General features: G+C 39.4%; 1 protein-coding gene and 1 long non-coding RNA gene across 2 annotated transcripts in view; one reads left to right on the forward strand and one right to left on the reverse strand.

The window, feature by feature from the left end:
• Positions 1-21,697, forward strand: part of LOC306858963 — a 1,377,007-nt gene that overhangs the window by 750,344 nt on the left and 604,966 nt on the right. The window lies entirely within an intron of this gene.
• LOC306858853 (NACHT, LRR and PYD domains-containing protein 3-like) overlaps positions 9,670-21,697 on the reverse strand; it is a gene marked incomplete at its 3' end in the record, with an annotated part of 52,234 nt that continues 40,206 nt past the window's right edge. The window contains exons 10-11 of the mRNA XM_079399621.1: positions 14,698-14,744; positions 9,670-10,211 (exon numbers count right to left, since the gene is read on the reverse strand). Of these exons, the coding sequence (XP_079255747.1) occupies positions 9,670-10,211; positions 14,698-14,744 (589 nt within the window). The remainder of the gene's footprint in view (positions 10,212-14,697; positions 14,745-21,697) is intronic.

Below are 21,697 nucleotides of genomic sequence, written 5' to 3' on the forward strand. Positions count from 1 at the left end.
TCACTTCAAGTGGAGACAGCCTCAAGCTGTTGGTTTATTCTGGCTAGTAGAAGTTATGAATGGCCGGTAACTTAAAAATTTAGTAGCCAAATTGGCTGGTGAGTGAAAAAGTTAATTTCAATCCCTGTATATATATATATATATATATATATATATATACACACACACTAGTCATTTCCTCACCGTCTGCCCACTTCTTTACATCACTGAGCCAGTCTTCCAATTGGCTCTCTGTCACTGCCAGTTCGACTTTCATAGACTCTAGGTTTCGCAACTGGCTTTCCAGAGCTTTTGTGGTCTGCAATGACAAGCAATCACAGATAGTACAAAAACAAGAACCAAATGTTCAATGCACAGCTTCAAACACTAATGACATACATTACTGAACATCTAAAACAAATTCTACTGATGTTATTACCTTCTGATAATGGCGGGTCAGTGCGGTTTTGTTGAATTTGTTGAACTTTTGCTGATTCCAGCGCAAGGCCAAGAGAGTCAGCATGTCTGTGCGTCCTACAAACACAGAGAATATCATGTTACCATATTCCCCCTACTTATTATTTAATAATGTAACTAGTGCAGTATGTGGTAATTTTACCTGCTTTGGACATGTGTTTTGTGGTCACTGCAATCCTAGACAGGAAAGCATTGCACTGCTCCACCTCCTCCCCTATAGTGTTAAACCAGCCCCATCCTGATATGCCCCACTCCATTTCACCTGATTAGGAATAAAAAAAATCATAATAATGCTGAGAAAGTTTTGACATTCATTTGCAGATATTCAGTTTTGATAATCGCATAGCAAAGTTCACCTACCTCGCATTTAAAATCATGGGCTTTGGCATGGAATACTGAGGGCTTCATGTTAAGGTGCTGGAGATCTGGGCAGCTTTTTGCTACTCTTTGGAGGTAGGGCCAATATTTGCAGGTCACATCCATACAAAAAAGTGATTTGCCTACTGGCCAGCTTTTCTTTCAGGTACAGGGGATAGGCAAAAATTTCACGCCTGTACATATTTAAAGCACAGAGCAGCACTCCGTGTCGACACACCGCAAGCTCCAATCCCTCCTTGTCTACCTTGCTTGAAGATCTTTGGGAGGTCTCTCTGGCTGCTGACCACTCTCCTCCACAAACACCTCTTCCACTGACCTAGAATATGGAAAATGGTTGATGAAAATAAGACTCTCCTAAACAAACTCTTCAGTAAGAGGTAAGTGTAGTCCTGTATATAGTCTAATCGTCTGCAATTTTACATGTTTGGATGTCTTGTGAATGTAGTCCACAAATCTGGTCACATCTTCATCCTTAGCTATAAAGACGTCTTCAAAGAGGGCCTGTTCTTCAGATCTAAAATAATAATAATAAAAAATACAGAACAGGTACACAAAAGTTTATGATACCTTGTAATCTAATTTTACTTGGTGCACATTAAAAATATATTTTTTCTTATAAATATTGTTTCAACAGTGTGATATTATACACAATTTGAAATACCTAGCTGCATTCTTAAAACAGTAATGCTTGCGGTTTCCATCTACTGAAACTGCCAGCATGTCTGGGGTGCACGCAGGACAGATGAAGGGCTCTTCCTTGCAGATTTTGTCCACCTCATATCGCACAGCCTCCCACTCAAAAAAACTTTTCTGAACTGTCTGTGGAGATCTTGCCAGTCTATTAAAATGAAAGAAACCCACAGCTAATAATGTACAACAAATACCTTAGCATCAAACTGTGTTTCATCCCACAATACAAAGAGATTAACAATACTGTAGGATAAATAAATTCAAAACTCACACGACCAAAGCAGACAGTTCGCTGATCCAGCATTCTTACAAATGCTTGGCAGGACAGTCCTGGTGCTGAATCTTCATTTCTTCAAATGAGAAAAAGACATCTGTGGCATAAATTGTGGCAAAGTGAAGGGTCGCAGGCCAGTAGTCACTTCGATTTAGGTTGACCACTCCAGCAGCCCAAGTTGCTTGGCATGCCTCACAATTCAACTCAGGCATGCTTAGATCAAAAACACATCCACTTTAACGTAAACCTTATGTGATTAATCAGGGTTTGGATTCTTTAAACAATTTTTACATTACGTTGTATACTTTTTAAACATTACTCAGAAATCATTTGTAGATTTTACATACAGACCTATGCAAAACTTATGGGAGTAGGGCATGTATAGATTTTTTTCTTCACACCCTTACCATTCATTGTGATCACAGCAACAGTCGTCCCTGGGCTGACCCCCAGTGACTCTCATGAACAACCACAAATTTTGTCAGGAATCTCCACAGGTACAAACTGTACTGAAAAAGATCAAACATGTGAATGAAGATCATTTGTATTCACTGAGTAATATAACAGTGCAATGGTTCAATGTTAATGAAGTACATTGCTGAAAAAGTATAGAAGAGATCCTCAAAAAGCTTCAATTCAATATCAAACAATAAGAGACAAAAAGGCATTACTTAAATAGTAAAGCTTATGAGGCCTAACCATTCTCAGAATGATATGTTGTACACTCACAAACCAGAACTTACCACAATGGGAAAGAGCCTTATCTACAACAAAAGTTGTTGGAGGCAGTGGCTGGTATAATGCAGGAGTCATGGCATCTCGGTTATGGAGAACATGTCTGGTGTGCATGCTGACATCACACTCAGCACAGAAGAAGGGGCATGGTCGACAGTCACCACACCGGACCACAACTGGACTGCTCCCACACTGTTGGCAGATGCGTGTTGCCACATTTTCTTGTGCCGCAGCGGTGTTCACCAGACGGGGTCTCTCTGTCCTCCACCTCTCTGAAAAGAGACTTTGTCATGTGCTCTAGTTCGAGGAACCTAGGAGAGGATCTCTTGAGGTTCAAAGAGATGATGCCTCATCATCTGAGGTATTGCTCAGTGAGTGCTCGAGATCTTGCAGAAAACACTCTGTTAAAATAGTATGGAATATTTAAAAACAACACTTTAACATATACATTAAAGTGTACTGCATGGAGTGCCTTTGACTGAGAAAAGGCCAGTATTCTGGCAAATTTTAAAAATGTGAATTTACACAATGAAGTACACACCAACAGTCTCTGGAGCAAAGGTCACCTCACAGTTAGTGTCAGGAGCATTGATGGGAGGATCAGTTTTCCGAATGTGATCAGCTGCACCAGATAAAAAAAAACATTTACAACATTTTCAACTTGTCCCAAGGCTTGTGGCACAATTTTACCTCCCTTATTACCAGCCTGAAATAGCCAAAGCTCACTGTTTAATGTTTAGTTAGAGAGAAGGGCTAGCAGACTTTTTATTTTCCAAACTCAAATGTGGACAGTACAGTTACTTGCAGTTATCTATAAGGTGTCATATGGATGATGAAAGCAAATACGAATGCTTGCTGTAGAAGCAGATCATTTAAAAAAGAAACAAGCTGGTTGGCTTCTGACAACACACTCAGAACAAACACAGCCTTACCAAGACCAATATTTTAGTGTAGTTTATACTGCTTTACACAAATACTGTCAAAAATCAAATGAGTGGTTTTGGTTCTGATTGTTTCCCTGACATATTCCTTGTTTGATACATTCATAAGTGCCTAATCAATGTAGATATTCAATAGATATTGAATGAAAAACTATACTGACCCGCATTTGACTGATTGCTGCTTGATCTTGGCCTTGCATCAATGTCTCTCTTTCTCCAATGCACCCTTGGTTCAGGTGTCTTTACTGGTGCTGCTTCCTCCTCTTCCTGCAGCTCACCAAGCAAGTCATCTTCGGGGTTCACCATTGAGTTCTTGATGATCAACCAGGTTATCCAGCTTCATAAACTGTTCTTGGAGTTCTGAATCACTCATGGTGATGGGAAGAAACACAAACAGACAGAAAGACTCAAAACAAAGAAGGACAGATACGACAACTAGAAATGTAAACAGAGAGCGAGAGAGACAGTGCCTTTGGTTTTTGTGTGTGTGTGTGTGTGTGTGTGTGTGTGTGTGGATGGAGGTTAAAATAAAGGAGAATGTTGGAAGCTGACAAATTTGAAGGACCTGATAAGAGAGAGAAAAAAAATATATATATATTTAACTCCTTACATTTTGACCAGTATTTTCTTCATCAGTGTTGGCAGCAGGGGCGTTGCTAGGTTCAGAAGAGATAAGGGGCTTAGCCCCTAAGAACAAGTACCCCCCCCCCCCCCCCCCCCAAAAAAAAAAACCCCTCCCCACTCCACCCCGCTGCCTCCCCCCAACTCATGGATTATTTTGCAAGGCAGTAAAATTATTTTATGAATGATTATTGGATAACAAACCAGTATTTGTACTGTATCTGCATTTATTGAACTTTGAACACACTTTACGAACAAAACACAGTTTTGATTACTAGTTGTCTGCATTGGTTATAAGTAACATCACTCTTCTTCTTGACCTGTCTGTCTGCCTGCTTGTTGCCTGCTTTGTTTCTTTTATTAATATTCTTGTTTTCATTTTTCTCACGTCTGTTTGTCCTCTTGTTGATCATCCACTACTGTCTATATACCTTTATATGTTCTTTGTCCTTCTTGTCTGGCATTTCATTTTAAATTTCATTTCTCATTGTCTGTGTTTTATTTGTCTATAATTTTTTTTGCTTGTCTTTTTAAAGTACTGATATCTCGGTCTCATCTGTTTATTTTATTTTGTTTGTATGTCTAGTTGATCTCTCACCATCTTTGTCATCCTTCCCCTATTGCAGTATATTTTCACAGCAATATTTTTCTTTTTTCGTCTTACTTTTTAGGTGGAAGAATTAGTGTGTGTCTCCTTGACTTGAATGTAGCAAATCTGTCGATTACTCTTCCTGGCTCAACTGAGTTAGCAGATTCCTTTTCAATTGAAAGAACAGCAAGGTTGTGAAGTCTTTCCTGACGCATAGTTCAGCTCAACCATGTGTGCAGGCGTCTCAGGGCACTAAATGATCGTTCACATGTACAGCTGCTGACAGGCAGTGTTAGCACAATCTGAAAAAGTTTTTTGAGAGAAGGGAACATGTCACAGTCCAGCAGGCGGTATACAGTGAGTATATCTGGAATGCTACATTCTTCCTTCTTTTTTTCCAGGTAATGTTTTGCCACATAGATTTCTTCTGCACGAAGCTCAATATTGTAGTGCAGTGCAACTTCATTGAGCAGATCCTGTGACAAGAAGGTTACTGAAGATGGGTGACACGCCTGTACACCCTTCAGAATACTATCTCCTACACTTGAAAACCTTTGACTGAGCTCACTAATCATCCGATCCACACAAGGGAAGTACAGATGCCTCTTCAGATTGTCAGAGCTTCCGAGATCAGTACCAACAGCACCACAAGTTGATTCAACGACAAATTCTTTCATTCGCTTTTGTTTGCGTCGAGGAGATGAGGATTGATCATCACTGCCATTTGCCTGACAAATAGCCTTTGCTCTGTTGTACAGGCTCTGTGCCATTTCGTCAGTTCGTTTTGCCTTCAGTGTGTCACAGACAGCTTCTTTATACATTACTGCTTCGGCCAAATCCAGATTTACTCTTTGCAGATATTTGTGCAACCCATCTGTGATGGACAACAGGCACTCAAACATTACCATCATGTAGACCACAGAAAACTTGCTCAACTTCATTCTGAGGCCTACTGCAACAGGTGTTCCAATTTCTTGAAGACACGTTAAAACAGCACTGTAGCTTTCTAGGATTGCGGTAACAGATGCAAGCTGGCAGGACCAGCGAGTTCTTGAAAGCTGAGCAAGTTCATGGCCAGGTAGTCCAAGCTGTTTTTGTACAGCAATCAGCTTCTCGTGGTTTACAAGAGAGGTGTTGAAAAATGTATAAACACATTCTTCATTTGAACATTTATAAATGGCTAAAGTGTTGTGACCGAGCTAACTTAATGTAATATGAGTAACTGAACACACATCATAATTAAAAATCATACAATCTCCTATGATATTATCTTGCATGATTATATGTGGGGGAAAAAAAACAAGCTTGAATTTAATTAGCTAACTTAACTTAGCTAGCCTACTACACATTTGGTGCAGCACGTTATATTTTTTATAATATCTGCTGTCATTTACTGCATCACGAAACTGCTACCTTTCAATTCTAAAGGTTCTCAACAGAACTTCTTGACCTGATTAAACAGTTTTTGTTCCCATCTGTATTAATTAACAATTAACTTACCCAGTGGGAACTCGCAGTGGACCTTGGGATCGCGCCTTACAATGACGTCAGCACCACTGATTGATTGATTTATTAATAAATAAATAATCAATCAATCAATAAACAAACAAATACATTAAAAAAATAGGTTGACTTCATTGCATTGTGCCGATTAATCACTGATTAACCAAACAATCACAGCACATTAAATACGTTTATCATCATCAACAAGCCTCGGACAAAAATACCAGCATTACCTAGAAAAACACTTACTGCTGTTGCTCGCTGGAGCGTTGTTAAAGTCACCGCTTAACGCTGTTTCAGAGACGCACTTTGATATCAGACAACAAGTGATTTCTAAAATAAAAAATCAGTTAAATATGACCTGGGGGCCGTCAATCGACTCGCCCTGCCATAACTAATTTATCGTAGCCTTTTCTTTTTTATTCCTATTTCTCATAGTCTCGACCCGTACACACTGCGGCCTGCTTACCTGCAGGTCTAATGTCAACGCCGCGGGCTCAGGTCAGAAGTCTATGGGAATCCCAGTAAGTTAAAACATGATGCCAAAGGGGTCCTGACCAAGCTTCAATATGTGACGAATTGGGAGTGAGAACGTGTTGGTAAAAATTGCAACAACCTCCTTTTTTATATGGTGAAGTTTTATTTTTCTGACTGTTTGAGTTTTATTAAGCAGTCTCATGGGTGCACTTGACCAACATTGTTCAAGTAGTAGTAGCCCTTTTTTGTCACTAGTCACAAGTACCAGCAAAATTAGCCATCAACCTGTCCATGCATACAACATACATACAATATGACAAGGGGGTAAACAGGACAGGAAGACAGGGAATTGAGGAAGAGAATACAGCATAACATGAGGAGATGGAGGAGAAAAAAAATAACCCCCAGACTATGCTCCTTTGGGAGTACAGTGTGAGAACAGGAAAAACACCTCAGCAACAAAAGCACATAATCAATACATAGACACCCGACTTGCAACAGGGGAAATAATCCAGCTCCGGCAAGCAGCCATCCGGTCCAGCAGCCATTCTTGGCGCCGGTCACAGACCCGCTTATCAGACTGGCGGTACAAAGCGGCGAAGGCGTGGGATGGGGGTTCGGAGGTGAATGCATATCTGTATATATGTGCGTATGTGTGTGAGTATGTATGTAAGAGTTCATGAATCAGTATGCCTGGAGAGTCGCCACGCTGGCATTCAAATCAAGTTGCCTCAGTCCGCAGATTGTGATAGCGACACAGAAGTTTGCCATGGAGACAGCCTTGATCAGGACCCAGACAGAGTCAACAGTCAGCAGGGTGTCTGTGGAAGGGGGGAGGAATGCAAGAGCGTCTCACTGCAGTGCTCTTCCGGGGTTGTTTTTCCAACAGCGACCTTGCAAGGCAGCTGGTTGAGGGAAGCCGAAAGAAGATAAGATTGTGATTGTTTGGGGCGAGTAGCCGCATTCCAATTTGACGGCTACTCTCTTTGTCCGTTCTGGTCTCCAAATCCATCAATTTTCCTGAATTCTTCGATAACCCAGGGCTAACCCTTATCCAATCAGCAAAAAACCCATTACCGTGGTTCCGAATAGGTAGATGTCAATGTCCTCCACGGAAAGAGCCGCCAGACACACAACCCGCCATTGCTCCCATGCGTCCATCGCGTAGCCAGCTGCAAACGTTCCGTCAGGGCAGTCTGGTTCCCCCAATCCCAGGCTTCTCATCGAGAAGATGGTGTCAATTGCGTTGAGAGACCAGCTGATCAAATCCATGATTTTTCAGTTTGGAGTGCAGTGCAGAAAGAGTCTCTCTAGTATCAGACGAGACGAAGAAGCAAAGCAAGGTTAGAGGAGGAAGGGAGGGAGAGAAAATGCGTCCGCCTTCGCTGAGAGCCAAACGAGGAAAAAAAAAAAAAAAGAAGTCCCTCCTTCACTTGGGCGGTCCATATTATATAGACACCAAGTATCAACCTTACGGGACGACACCCAGGCCACGGATGACCCTGATGGCTCAGCCTGTGCTTGGTGTATTTTATTAACTCCCCTGGGTCTTACTCCCACGTGAGTCATGGTTTGAGTCGTTCCCCATCATAGCACGGCGTGATTGGACTGGTTCCCATACAAGCGTCTTACGACGCAGTACGAGTGGAATATCAAAAGGGAACGTACTCGGTTACTATCGTAAACTCGGTTCCCTGAAATATGGGAATGACTACTGCATTCCTGGCCGTGCTATGAGCTGCATGCCTCAGTCTCTTCATTCGAAGAAATCTGAGATGCAACAATTATATAGCCAGAGGCCCCGCCCATTCTGCCATAGGCTCGCTCAGCGCTGCCGCCGAGTCATTTGTTCGATTTTATAGCACTGCACGAACCAATGGACGTGCAGTTTCACTGCATGATTGAAAAGGCTTCAGTTGAAGAGGAAAAAAGAGTTTTCCTATACAAGCGTCTTACGACACAGTACTCGTTCCCATATCTCAGGGAACCGAGGTTACGATAGTAACCGAGTAAGTTTTGTGTTTACAAGTTAATGTCTTAAACTGCCAATCTTGTTACTGTGCTAATAAATATTAATATCCAAAATGTAGTGAAAATACTATCCATTCGCTGCCCAACTCAGTGATCAGCCGTAAAAAAACAGCTATTCTGACCAAATTCCCTATAAAATCATAAATGATTCCCTTTGATCTAAATTGACCTGTTTCCCTTACACAGGTTTGGAATGACATGATGTTGATTTTTTATTTAAATTCATATTTTGGTTATTATTATTATTTATTTTAGAATTTAAATCATTTAAATTAGAAAAAAGTGTTGATACAAATATGTCAACTGAAGTAATGTTTACATTATATTTAAGGTAATACTTGTTCATATCAATTCAATATACAAATAGATAAACAATATTTTTTTTAAAATATGATTTTTGTCTAAATATACTGTGATTAAAACGTGTTAACTGTAAAACTCAGAAAATAATATTTTTTAAATATTCTAACAGCTTTCACTTATTGAAAGATAATCGTTTAATACAGCTTTACTGTAGTTAAAATATATTTTATTAAATGCTCTGATTGTCATTTTATAATGTCAGAAGCTCATTTCAGTCTTGCGAGGAATCGATTGCATTCATGATACAAACATCAATTAAAATCTGATCAAGTTGATTTGTTATTGTGTTTTATTATTTCTGTACGAAAACAACAGAGATAAATTAATTACATGTTCTTCATGAATCACGTATGAGACATTTTTACATTTGGAAAGTAATAAAACAAATGACTGATAAGACACGACAAAAAAACAAAAACAAAGGTAGACACAGACACACACAGATCTTACTGTCTATATGAGGATTTCTGACACATTTATTCTGTTATTTTAATGACAGAAGTTGAGCTGTAGTATTAATGTCATGAAGAGACTCATAACATATCACTGTTGATTCATCATTCAGCAAAAAGCATTATGGGTAGAATCTCTCCACAGTCTAATCTGATTCATCAACACAGTTTCACTGATGATTTATAATCAACATTAAACCCAGGATAGAGCGGCTGAGTGAATGTGGTCTGTTCTGTGTGGATGAGGCTCGTTGTGTCAGAGACGCTGTAGAAGGACAGAATTCCTGCACTGTGATCCACATACACTCCTATTCTACCTTTATAATCAGACACTCCTGTTGTACTGATGATGATGGGCTTCACTGGGAGATCAGAATTTATGTAATTGTATCTGAATGAGTGTCTATCAGGAGAGCAGAACAAACTCCAGGACTGATCATTATATCCAAACAAACACTCAAAATCCTTCCTGCTGATGCTCTTATATGACACTGACATAAACACATGTCCACTCCACTCAATCTCCCAGTAACAGCGTCCACAGACACTCTCTCTACACAACAGCTGAGGATACACATCAAATCTGTCTGGATGATCAGGATATGACTGATCCTCCAACACGTTTGTCACCTTTCTGTTCTCCTCAGACAGACGGAGTCCAGTGTTTGCTGTGTTTGGATCCAGTGTGAGAAAACAGGCATCTGAACACAAGAACAGAGACATTAATAACACAACAACTAGTGTAAACATAGTGTAAACTAGTGCGTGTCTGTGTCTGAAATGGCATACTTGTCTACTGCTTACTACACAGTGTACACTGCCTACTATTTTTTTAAAGAATAGTGTGTGAAACAGTATACAATAAGCAACAAATGTTTCAGAGTAGTATGCTTAATTGTCACGACAAACACTGAATATTAATTCAGCACAGCTGTCAAGGTTGTTACCTTACATACAAATGTACAAAGGCTTGTTAAAAAGGCTTCATACTAGTAAACAATGTTATATTGCCCAATTGAACTCATTTCATAATTGATAAACTTTACATATTGGACAGAACTGAATCAACACTGAGCAATGTTTAACTGAACAATGATATTTTTAGAAAATCGATATATATTCTAGTTACACTAAGAGCAAATAATGATAAATTCTATTTACACTAAAATAACAACATTTTCTTTAGCAACAGGCGTGTAAATAGTAGTTAGGTGGCAGATATTTATACTTCAGTACTGTATTACATTATAAAACAGTATGCAATAACATGTTGAGTGCAAATTGTCCCATATGATGAGACATGTCGCGTTTGTTACGCGGAAGTGACGTAATTCAAGGGAATGCTGGTGCGTTTGGCTGCCGCTCCTCTTATCGTCCCTGTTTTGGCTATATTATTTTCTTATTTATTTTATCTACCTATTTTCTCCTCCACTCTGGCGGCTGCGATGTGGTAGTGCCATTTTATATACTTTGGATTGTTGTTTTTATTTTCACACTCCACTTGGATTAACTCGCGGCATGCTAAGGAGAATCAACTCTGTGGACCGGCTGTGCATGTGGATCTTGTGACATTGAGCTCACAGTGTGCTTCAGGGATTCAGTCTGGATCGGCCGTTTACGTGGACTTAAAGACTATGGCCCTAAGGTACACTGCATGCCAACTTTTGAGTTTAAAACGGTTTTCTTATCATTTACCTAAAGACTCTTATGAACTTTGTCAAGATGCTGGCTTGCTACGTCCTAAACGATACATTTTTGTCTCATCTTCTCCTAATATATTTAACTTGGTTACTACATGCCGGCGCAAGATTAAATGTTTGCCTTTCACTGGCGTCGATCATAGAAATGTAGTATCTGTCCCCTGTGTGGAGGATAAACCATTGCCGTCTTCATCGCATAGCCTGATTCATGCTGCATTGTTTAATGCCCGCTCTGTGAATAACAAGGCGCTGCTTTTAGCTGATCTAATCTCTGATAAAAACTTGGACTTTCTGTTTTTAACTGAAACGTGGCATAAAGGACATGATGGACTACTGTTTAATCAGATCACTCCTCCTGGATTTGGAACTTTAAACCTCCCGAGGTCATCTGGCAGAGGTGGTGGTATTATTGCTGTCCACAAGTGGCAATTTAACGTCAGTGTTGTGACCATTCCTCAATATTCATAATTTATGTGCTTGGTCTTGAGTGTCTCTGACTCTACTTCTACAATCATTGCTATTGTTTACAAACCACCTAAAATTAAGTCTCATGCAGCTTTTATGTCTGATTTTGCTGACTTTTTGACAATGCTGACCCCGAAGTTCCATAGAATCCTTATTGTGGGGGATTTTAATATTCATGTGGACCAAAGTGACTCTGCAATGGCAAAGGAATTTCTATCATTACTGGACTGTTTTAACTTTTCGCAATTGGTAACAGGTCCGACACATTGCAAAGGTCATACACTGGACCTTGTGCTTACAAATGGCTCATTTGCATCTCAGTTATCATCTGTTGACATTGGTCTGTCGGACCACTCAGCTGTCTTCTTTGATTTGGATTTACATCGACCAAATGTGCGTACTCCTCAAACTGTAACATTCCGGAAGTGGAAATCTATTGATCAAACTGAATTCTGTCATCTCCATTTTAGGTGATTTGCATTTAACATCTTTGGATGAGAAAGTTTCACAGTTGAATAATACTCTTATTGCTAATTTAGACACGTTTGCTCCTCTGAGGATACGCAAGGCTACTTTTGCTCATTCTGCTCCATGGTATAATGACAATCTGCGCACTAAGAAGGCTGCCTGTCGGAAAATGGAGCGTAAATGGCGCATTCACTGGCTTGAATGTTTACTATCTAGCTTGGAAGGATCTTCTGGGTGATTACAGAGCATTAATTGAGTCTGCAAGATCTTCTTATTTTTCTCAGACTATTGAAAACAACCAAGGAAACCCGAGACACTTGTTTCAAACTATAAATCGCCTGCTTCAAGTTGATGCTGTTTCTACCATGCCTGCTTCTCAGCAGTTATGCAATTCATTTCTTCAATTTTTCAATTCAGAACTTGATAATGTTCGTAAACAAATTTTTATTTCACCTGTTTCTACTACCACATATCACTGTTCACCTGAGTTCACTGGTGTTTCTCTTATTAACTTTTCACAACTCGATACTGAGATTCTTAAACGGGAGGTTTCCAGCATGAATACCACTTCTTTGCTTGACCCTATTCCCACTAGCTTATTTAAATATTGCTTTGATGCTTTGTGTCCTGCTGTTCTCAGTATTATAAATGATTCAATACAGACTGGGGTTGTTCCAGCAGCATTAAAGTTTGCTGCTGTAACACCTGTACCTAAAAAAGAAAACGTTGCACTAGACGATTTCAACAATTTTCGTCCTATTTCAAATCTCCCGTTTTTGGCAAAATTGTTGCCTCTCATTTGTGTAATCATCTCACATTTAATAATCTTTTTGAACACCTTCAGTCGGGTTTTCGTAAATTTCACAGTACTGAGACTGCCTTGGTCAAGGTCACCAATGATTTGTTGATGGCCTCTGACTCTGGTGCAACATCTGTTCTTATTCTTCTTGATCTAAGGGCTGCGTTTGATACTTTGGATCACAGTCTATTACTTACTCGTCTTGAAAGAATGTTTGGTGTGTCTGGGACTGCCTTGAAGTGGTTGCGGCCTTATTTTACTGACCGTTCCCAGTTTGTTTCTATGGGTGGTTATAGGTCCGAGATTAGCTCTGTCTCAACTGTTGTCCCTCAGGGGTCAGTTTTAGGCCCTTTACTTTTTAACATTTATTTGTCACCGTTAGGCCACCTTTTGAGATCGCTCGGCCTTCATTATCATTTGTATGCTGACGATACACAGATTTATATACATTCAAATCCTCATGAGCGCCTTGACGTTGCTTATTTGTCTGACTGCATTACTGAGATTAAAACATGGATGGATAATAATTTCTTGTGTTTGAACGGTGATAAAACTGAAGTTATGCTTATAGGTTCTTGTCATCAAATATCTAAAGCCGGCCATCTGTCCTTGACTCTGGATGGCTCTGTTTTGGAAGTCCAGAGTCGAGTGAGGAACCTTGGAGTTATTTTTGATGCTAATCTGTCTTTTGATTCTTTTATCCAGAGCACTGTTAAAACCTCTTTTTAACATCTCAGAAATATCGCAAGATTGCGCCCCATGTTAAATTTCAGTCGCGGAAATGCTGGTCAATTCCTTTGTTGTCTCACAGTTAGACTATTGTAACGCTCTTTTAGCCGGAGCTTCTAAATCTACACTTAATAAGATGCAATATGTACAAAATTCAGCCGCCAGGATTTTAACTGGGACTAGGATTGGCAGTCACATTACTCCAGTATTAGAATCTTTGCACTGGCTCCCGGTCAGGTTTTTTCCCATGCAGCGTCTTCAGATGCATGCATCAAATTTCATCCAATGTAGCAGGCAATCCGGGCATTTCATGCATACAGAAAATTCACATACTATTCACAGTATACACACAGCATACTGCAGTATAGTAGAAGTTGTGTGGTAGCATGCCATTCCGAACACAGCTTCTGTTCTGATTTCAGTGTACTTGTGTTATGTTTAGCAGATTCTGGCAAATATAGTAGGCCATCCGGGTATTCCATACATACAGAAAATTTGCATACTATGCACAGCATACATACTGCATACTGCAGAAATAGTAAGAGTAGTAGGATGGTATGGCATTTCGAACACAGCCTGTGTGTGTATAGTGTGTGTGTGTGTGTGTGTGTGTGTGCTTGCTCGTGCCTGTGTGTGAGTGTGTATAGTGTGTGTGTGTGTGTGTGTGTGTGCGCGTGCTTGTGTGTGAGTGTGTGCGTGTGTGTGTATAGTGTGTGTGCGGACATTTTTGTGACAAATAAGGACATAAATTTGTATAATGACATTGGTATGACGGGTATTACAAGGAGAAGGTGATTTATGAGGACATTGCCACATGTACAAATTTTTCAAAATGCTTATAAATCATACAGAGTGAGTTTTTTTGAGAAAGTAAAAATGCAGAAACTTTCCTGTAAGGGGTAGGGTTGGTGTAGGGCAATAGCACATTCAGTTTGTACAGTATAAAAACCATTATGCCAATGGTATGTCCCCACTTTTCACAAAAAACAAACGTGTGTGTGTGTGTGTGTGTGTTTGTAGACGTACATTTCTTCAGTCCTGCTGTAATCCTGGATTCTCCTCCATGATCCACACTAGAAAACACGGACACATTCAGTCAGTAAACAAAAGGCTATGCAGTTACCAAGGTACTCAGGGTGGTTCCTAGGGAGTTGCTAAGGTACTTGAGGTGGTTGCTAAGCTGTTGCTATGTAGTTGCCAAGGTACTTGGGGTGGTTGCTAAGCTGTTGCTATGTAGTTGCCAAGGTACTTGGGGTGGTTGCTAAGCTGTTGCTATGTAGTTGCCAGGGTACTTGGGTGGTTGCAATGATGTTGATAACATGTTGAGTGGTTGCTATGCAGTTGCTAAGGTGCTTGGGGTGGTTGCTAGGCTGTTGCTATATGGTAGGTTGAAAAACTCCCATTTCATTCAACTTCAAAAATCTGCGAGTGAATCCAGGGCTGCCAACTCATGCATTCAGTGTGAGACTAACGCAGCCGACACATTTCTCACGCTCTCACGCCACACACGCATTTTCTCACGCATTCAAAAGCACCCTCAGTTAAAACTGCCATATTAAGATATTGGCAAAACAGATTTGATAAAGGCTCCAGTGCGTATTTGTGTTTACGCTCTGGAAGTCATGCCAATGCTGCTTCCTCAAGGACATTTATCATTCTCATGTGTTTTAAGTTTTGTCAGTTGAAACGTTAAAGTGTTTTAAGCCATTCAAGTGCGAGACAGCGCTAAAGAGATTGCAATGCAGTACTCGCACGCTGTGATAGATTGTTTCTGTGCACACGCACACAAAAAGCTGCAGCTCGGACTGCATGCTCTCTTTCACATCTTCTCAAGCAAATGCACACAAAATTATGTCAGAATGGCTATTTTGAAGAGTATCCACGTAAACATGCATGGTTTCCGATCAGGTTTTATCCCAAACCAGCAGATTCACAACTTCTTCCACACATAACGGTAGTGCTGCTCGGTCCTCTCGTCGTATCGGCTCAAATGCATAAGCAGTTGGACTTATTGTGGGCTCAACGTTTTTTTCAAGTTTGTCTTTGTCCATTTCAAAACAAATTTTCAAAACCCTTGCTTCAAAACCTATAACAAAATCATCTTTGTCATATATTTTTTTTAATTAGTGGAAATCACTTTACTAAATAATGTAAACTTGACAGACTGCTTCACTTCCACTTTAATCTACCCCATATCTAAACTGAGGCAGACTTACCCATTAGGCAAAGGTAGGCAATGACCTTGGGCCCCCAAAAGCCAAGGGCCCCCTAAAATGCTTTTCATCCACCTTATTTTTCCCGTAAGAGTGGGTGCAGCCATTTGTAAATGTGGTAAATATGGGTCTGGCTTCTGGTCTCATCCAGGTCAAGCTATTTTTAGCTGTACAAAAGAGCTTGTTTTGCTGCTTGATATTGCAAATAGGTGTGTCTTGCCATATTATTTAATGTATTATCTTATTTATGAACACACTGGTTTGTAGTGCAAACAGTTGTTATTTTTCTCGTTATTTTCCTACAGCTGCTAATGAACTAGAAGTCTCGCCCATAGGTTTACTTCTGCATTGAAGAGTAAGGTGTGTGTTCATTACATGACAACCATCTGTGTGTCCGCATTGAACATGCTTCTTGTGTATCCTGCTTATAGCAAATTAAAATATGCATCTGAAGCTGTAATTAAATATTGAGCAACAGTGCATATTATATTTCTATTGTTTTAAATGCTGCTTATTTGTTTATGAGACGACCAGAGGATGCATGTGCAGTTACTTTCCACACAGGCATGACTGTGTTTATGAGGATACTCACAAAGACAGGAATTTTGACACCTAACTATGTGTATTTTAACGTTTAAACACAAGGCAGGAAAAAGAACTGAAGTTTAGTCAGGTGCTGTAGGAGCAGGTGTGCGCCGGACATGTCAGGCTGAAACCGTCTTAAGCACACATTTACCAAAATGAATTCTGCCCTGCTGCTTAATGTCCATGAACAGTTTTGGGGAAAAAAAATTAAACCACAATGCTTAAAACGCGTTTAAATGCTAAACTTACATCATGACACCACAAAACGATTGACGTATTTCTACCGAGTCATCTCTCAACTAAGTGAAAGTATAGAGTTTGTTCAAACAAAAAGCAATATACAGGTGCATCTCAGAAAATTAGAATATGGTGAAAAAGTTATTTTTTTCTTGTAACTTATTTCAAAAAGTGAAACTTTCATATATTTTAGATTTATTACATGTAAAGTAAACCACTTCAAACGTTTTTTGTTTTAATGATGATTAGAGCTTACAGCTAATGAAAGTCAAAAATCAGTATCTCAAAATATTAGAATATTTCCTAAGATAAATCAAAAAAAGGATTGGCAAAACAGAAAAGTTAAAGTTCTTTAAAGTATGTTCATTTATGCACTCAATAACAGACAGTCTGGATTTTACCCAATTGTTGGAAGGTCCTACTAGAATAACCACATCATCTCAGACACAGATAGACTTAATATTCAGTAACAAGCCTGAACGAATTGTAAAAACATTAAATTTTATTACTGGACTGTCTGACCATAATCTGACATTACTGTCAAGAAAACTTACAAAAAAGCGCTTTCATCATTCAAAAAAAACTTGTGGAGCAACTCAGGATTCCAAAAAATGAAATGAATAATTTTCAAAGGGCAGTACAGCAGACTAAATGGACAAATATATTTACTGGGATTAACATAGAAGAAGTTAGTAAGATGTTTGCCACCAAGCTACAAAGTCTAGTTAAGGAGTTCACTAGAAAGGTAAAAGGAAAGAAAAAAACAAACGCACTCCCTTGTCTTAATACTGAAATATTTAATCTGATGAAGGAAAGAGACTCTGCTTTAAAAAGATAATTAAAAACCAAGTTACATAGTGATAGGCATAGGTTCACTTCATTACGTAATCAAGTAGTTAAAATGATCAGAAAAGCTAAAGCCAATTTTTTTATAACAATCATTAATGAGGGAAAGGGTAACACAAAGCTGATCTGGGAACAGATTAAGAATGTGATGGGAATTAGCCACAGGCTTAGAAATCGGTTAGAGTTGGACCTGAATGGTAAATTAATACAAGATCCAGTACAAATAGCTGTAGCTTTTAATGAATACTTTATTAATTCTGTGGATGAAATTGCACATAATTTTTCCCTAACAACTGGAGATATTGTTGAAATAGATGAAAGCAAGCCTTCTTTTAGAATTCAACCTATCTCTGAAATTAAAACCCGGGCAATTATTAACTCTTTTAAAATTTCAACAGCAAAAGATATTTATGGAATGGATTAAAAAATGCTTAAATCTCTAAATGAATATCTAGCTTTTCCTATCACACAAATTGTTAACCAGTCAGTATTAGAGGGCATATTCCCAACTACCTGGAAGACTGCAATTGTAACTCCCATATTTAAGTCAAATGACCCTTTGAACATAGTTAACTACCGCCCAATCAGTATTTTACCTGTGGTTTCTAAGGTTGCTGAAAAATGTGTATCAGAGCAGCTTGTCTCTTTTTTAAATAACAGTCCATTTACTCTTCATCCGATGCAGTTTGGCTTTAGAGCCAATCACTCTGCAGAAACAGCTAACTGTTTCTTTCTAGAGACTGTTCGAGCAATGGTTGATAAGGGAGGTGTTGTTGGCGCTGTGTTCTTAGACCTTCGTAAAGCTTTTGACATAGTCAACCATCAGGTCCTTATTGCCAAACTCTCTACTTATAATTTTTCCCCTTCTGCAATTAAATGGTTTGAGTCATATTTAACTGGTAGAACTCAATACGTTTCTGTGAACAACCATCGTTCATTGGCTCTTAATTTATGCACAGGGGTACCACAAGGATCGATACTTGGCCCGCTTTTGTTTAGTCTATATATTAATGATCTGCCATCAGTTTGCCCTGATATTAATACATTAATGTATGCGGATGACACGGTAATTTATGTGCATGCCAAGACAAAACATCTGGCTGCTGCCAAATTGACCACAGCTATGGATCAGATCACCAATTGGCTAAATCGTTCATGCCTTCAACTAAATGTAGATAAAATTGTGGGAATGTTTTTCACCAAGAGACAATGTAACATTGTGTCAAATATAATAATATCAGGTCAAAACATTAGTATTATGCCACAATTTAAGTATTTGGGGCGTTATTATTGACTCCAATCTCTCTTTTAAAGCACATATTAAGAAAGTATGCAATAGGGTTAAGTTTAGCTTAGCTAATTTTAGATATATTAGAAATGTAATTACTTTTAATGCTGCTAAATTATTTATGGATGCCATGATTATGTCGCACCTAACATATTGTCTGACAAGCTGGGGACAAACTAATGGTTTGTCACTAAAGCCATTAGTAATTCTTTATAAAAAAAACGTTAAAGTACTGGACCAGAAGCCTAACAGTTTACATCATTGCATTATTCTTAATAAGCATAAACTGCTAAGCTGGGAAGATGTAATCAAATATAAAAATATCTGTCTGGTCTACAAAATTTTGCATAACATCGCTCCTGCTCCTCTTAACTCATTTATAATTCAACGTAACAATAGTAGTCAGATCACCAGAAGCAATACACGAGGTGACCTTCTAATCCCATTCAGGAAAAGCACATTTGGTCAATTATCATTTTCTGTTACAGCAATACAAAGCTGGAACTCATTGCCCACTATAATTAAAGACATACATATGTATTCCACCTTTACTATACACCTTAAAAACTGGCTGTCTGACAATTATAACTGCACACATCAATCTGACAGTTGTGCTGTGTAGTTGATGTGACATGGTCATGTTGCTGCCATTAGCTTTCTGCTGCCTGCTTCAATGTTAGGTCCTGTATGTGTTATTTTGTATGTTGATCTGTATTGTTTTAATGCATGAACTGCTCTTATGCCTTTGCAATTTGTGCTTGCTTGTTTGTGCTTGTCTTAATTGTGTTCCACACGCTTGTATGTTTTGCTTAGCCTTACTGTAATTGTAATGTACAGGTCCTTCTCAAAAAATTAGCATATTGTGATAAAGTTAATTATTTTCTGTAATGTACTGATAAACATTAGACTTTCATATATTTTAGATTCATTACAACACAACTGAAGTAGTTCAAGCCTTTTATTGTTTTAATATTGATGATTTTGGCATACAGCTCATGAAAACCCAAAATTCCTATCTCCTATCTTTCATCCGACCAATAAAAGAATGGCCATTATGTTCATTTATGCACTCAATACTTGGTCGGGAATCCTTTTGCAGAAATGACTGCTTCAATGCGGCGTGGCATGGAGGCAATCAGCCTGTGGCACTGCTGAGGTGTTATGGAGGCCCAGGATGCTTCGATAGCGGCCTTAAGCTCATCCAGAGTGTTGGGTCTTGCGTCTCTCAACTTTCTCTTCACAATATCCCACAGATTCTCTATGGGGTTCAGGTCAGGAAAGTTGGCAGGCCAATTGAGCACAGTAATACCATGGTCAGTAAACCATTTACCAGTGGTTTTGGCACTGTGAGCAGGTGCCAGGTCGTGCTGAAAAATGAAATCTTCATCTCCATAAAGCTTTTCAGCAGATGGAAGCATGAAGTGCTCCAAAATCTCCTGATAGCTAGCTGCATTGACCCTGCCCTTGATAAAACACAGTGGACCAACACCAGCATCACTGACTGTGGGTACTTGACACTGGACTTCAGGCATTTTGGCATTTCCCTCTCCCCAGTCTTCCTCCAGACTCTGGCACCTTGATTTCCGAATGACATGCAAAATTTGCTTTCATCCGAAAAAAGTACTTTGGACCACTGAGCAACAGTCCAGTGCTGCTTCTCTGTAGCCCAGGTCAGGCGCTTCTGCCGCTGTTTCTGGTTCAAAAGTGGCTTGTCTGGAATCGGTCCTTCTCCACAATCTTCCTCAGGGTCCGGTCACCTCTTCTCGTTGTGCTGCGTTTTCTGCCACACTTTTTCCTTCCCACAGACTTCCCACTGAGGTGCCTTGATACAGCACTCTGGGAAGAGCCTATTCGTTCAGAAATTTCTTTCTGTGTCTTACCCTCTTGCTTGAGGGTGTCAATGATGGCCTTCTGGACAGCAGTCAGGTCGGCAGTCTTACCCATGATTGCGGTTTTGAGTAATGAACCAGGCTGGGAGTTTTTAAAAGCCTCAGGAATCTTTTGCAGGTGTTTAGAGTTAATTAGTTGATTCAGATGATTAGGTTAATAGCTCGTTTAGAGAACCTTTTCATGATATGCAAATTTTTTGAGATAGGAATTTTGGGTTTTCATGAGCTGTATGCCAAAATCATCAATATTAAAACAATAAAAGGCTTGAACTACTTCAGTTGTGTTGTAATGAATCTAAAATATATGAAAGTCTAATGTTTATCAGTACATTACAGAAAATAATTAACTTTATCACAATATGCTAATTTTTTGAGAAGGACCTGTATTTTATTTGATGTATGCCTTCTAACAACTGGCTGGGGACTACAGCTGGAAATTAGCCGTAGAGGCTAAAGCTGCTCTTTTTAATAAAAGGGATTGTCCACATTATTATAAATCAATAAATCAAATCAAATCAAATACTTGGTCGTGGCTCCTTATCACAAACTCCAGCATCAGTGAGGAATGGCATGGGATCAGCCTGTGGCTCTGCTGAGACACTATTGAGCCTTCAGCTCGTCTGGATTGTTGGATCGACTGTTTCTCATCTTTCTCTTGAAAATATCCCATAGATTCCATATGGGGTTCAGGTCAGGCATGTTGGCTGGCAAATCAACAGTAATATCATGGTCAGCAAAGCACTTGGAAGTGGTTTTGGCACTGTGGACATGCTAAAGTCCTGCTGGAAAAGGAAATCAGCATCTCCATAAAGCTTGTCAGCAGATGAAAGCATAATGTGCTCTAAAATTTCCTGGTAGACGGCTGCATTGACTCTGGACTTGATAAACACAATGGACCAACACCAGCAGATGTCACGGCACCCCAAATCATCTCTGACTTCAGAAACTTCACACTGGACTTCAAGCAG

This window comes from Barbus barbus (genome assembly GCF_936440315.1).
Source record: "Barbus barbus genome assembly, chromosome: 39".
NCBI lineage: Eukaryota > Metazoa > Chordata > Actinopteri > Cypriniformes > Cyprinidae > Barbus > Barbus barbus.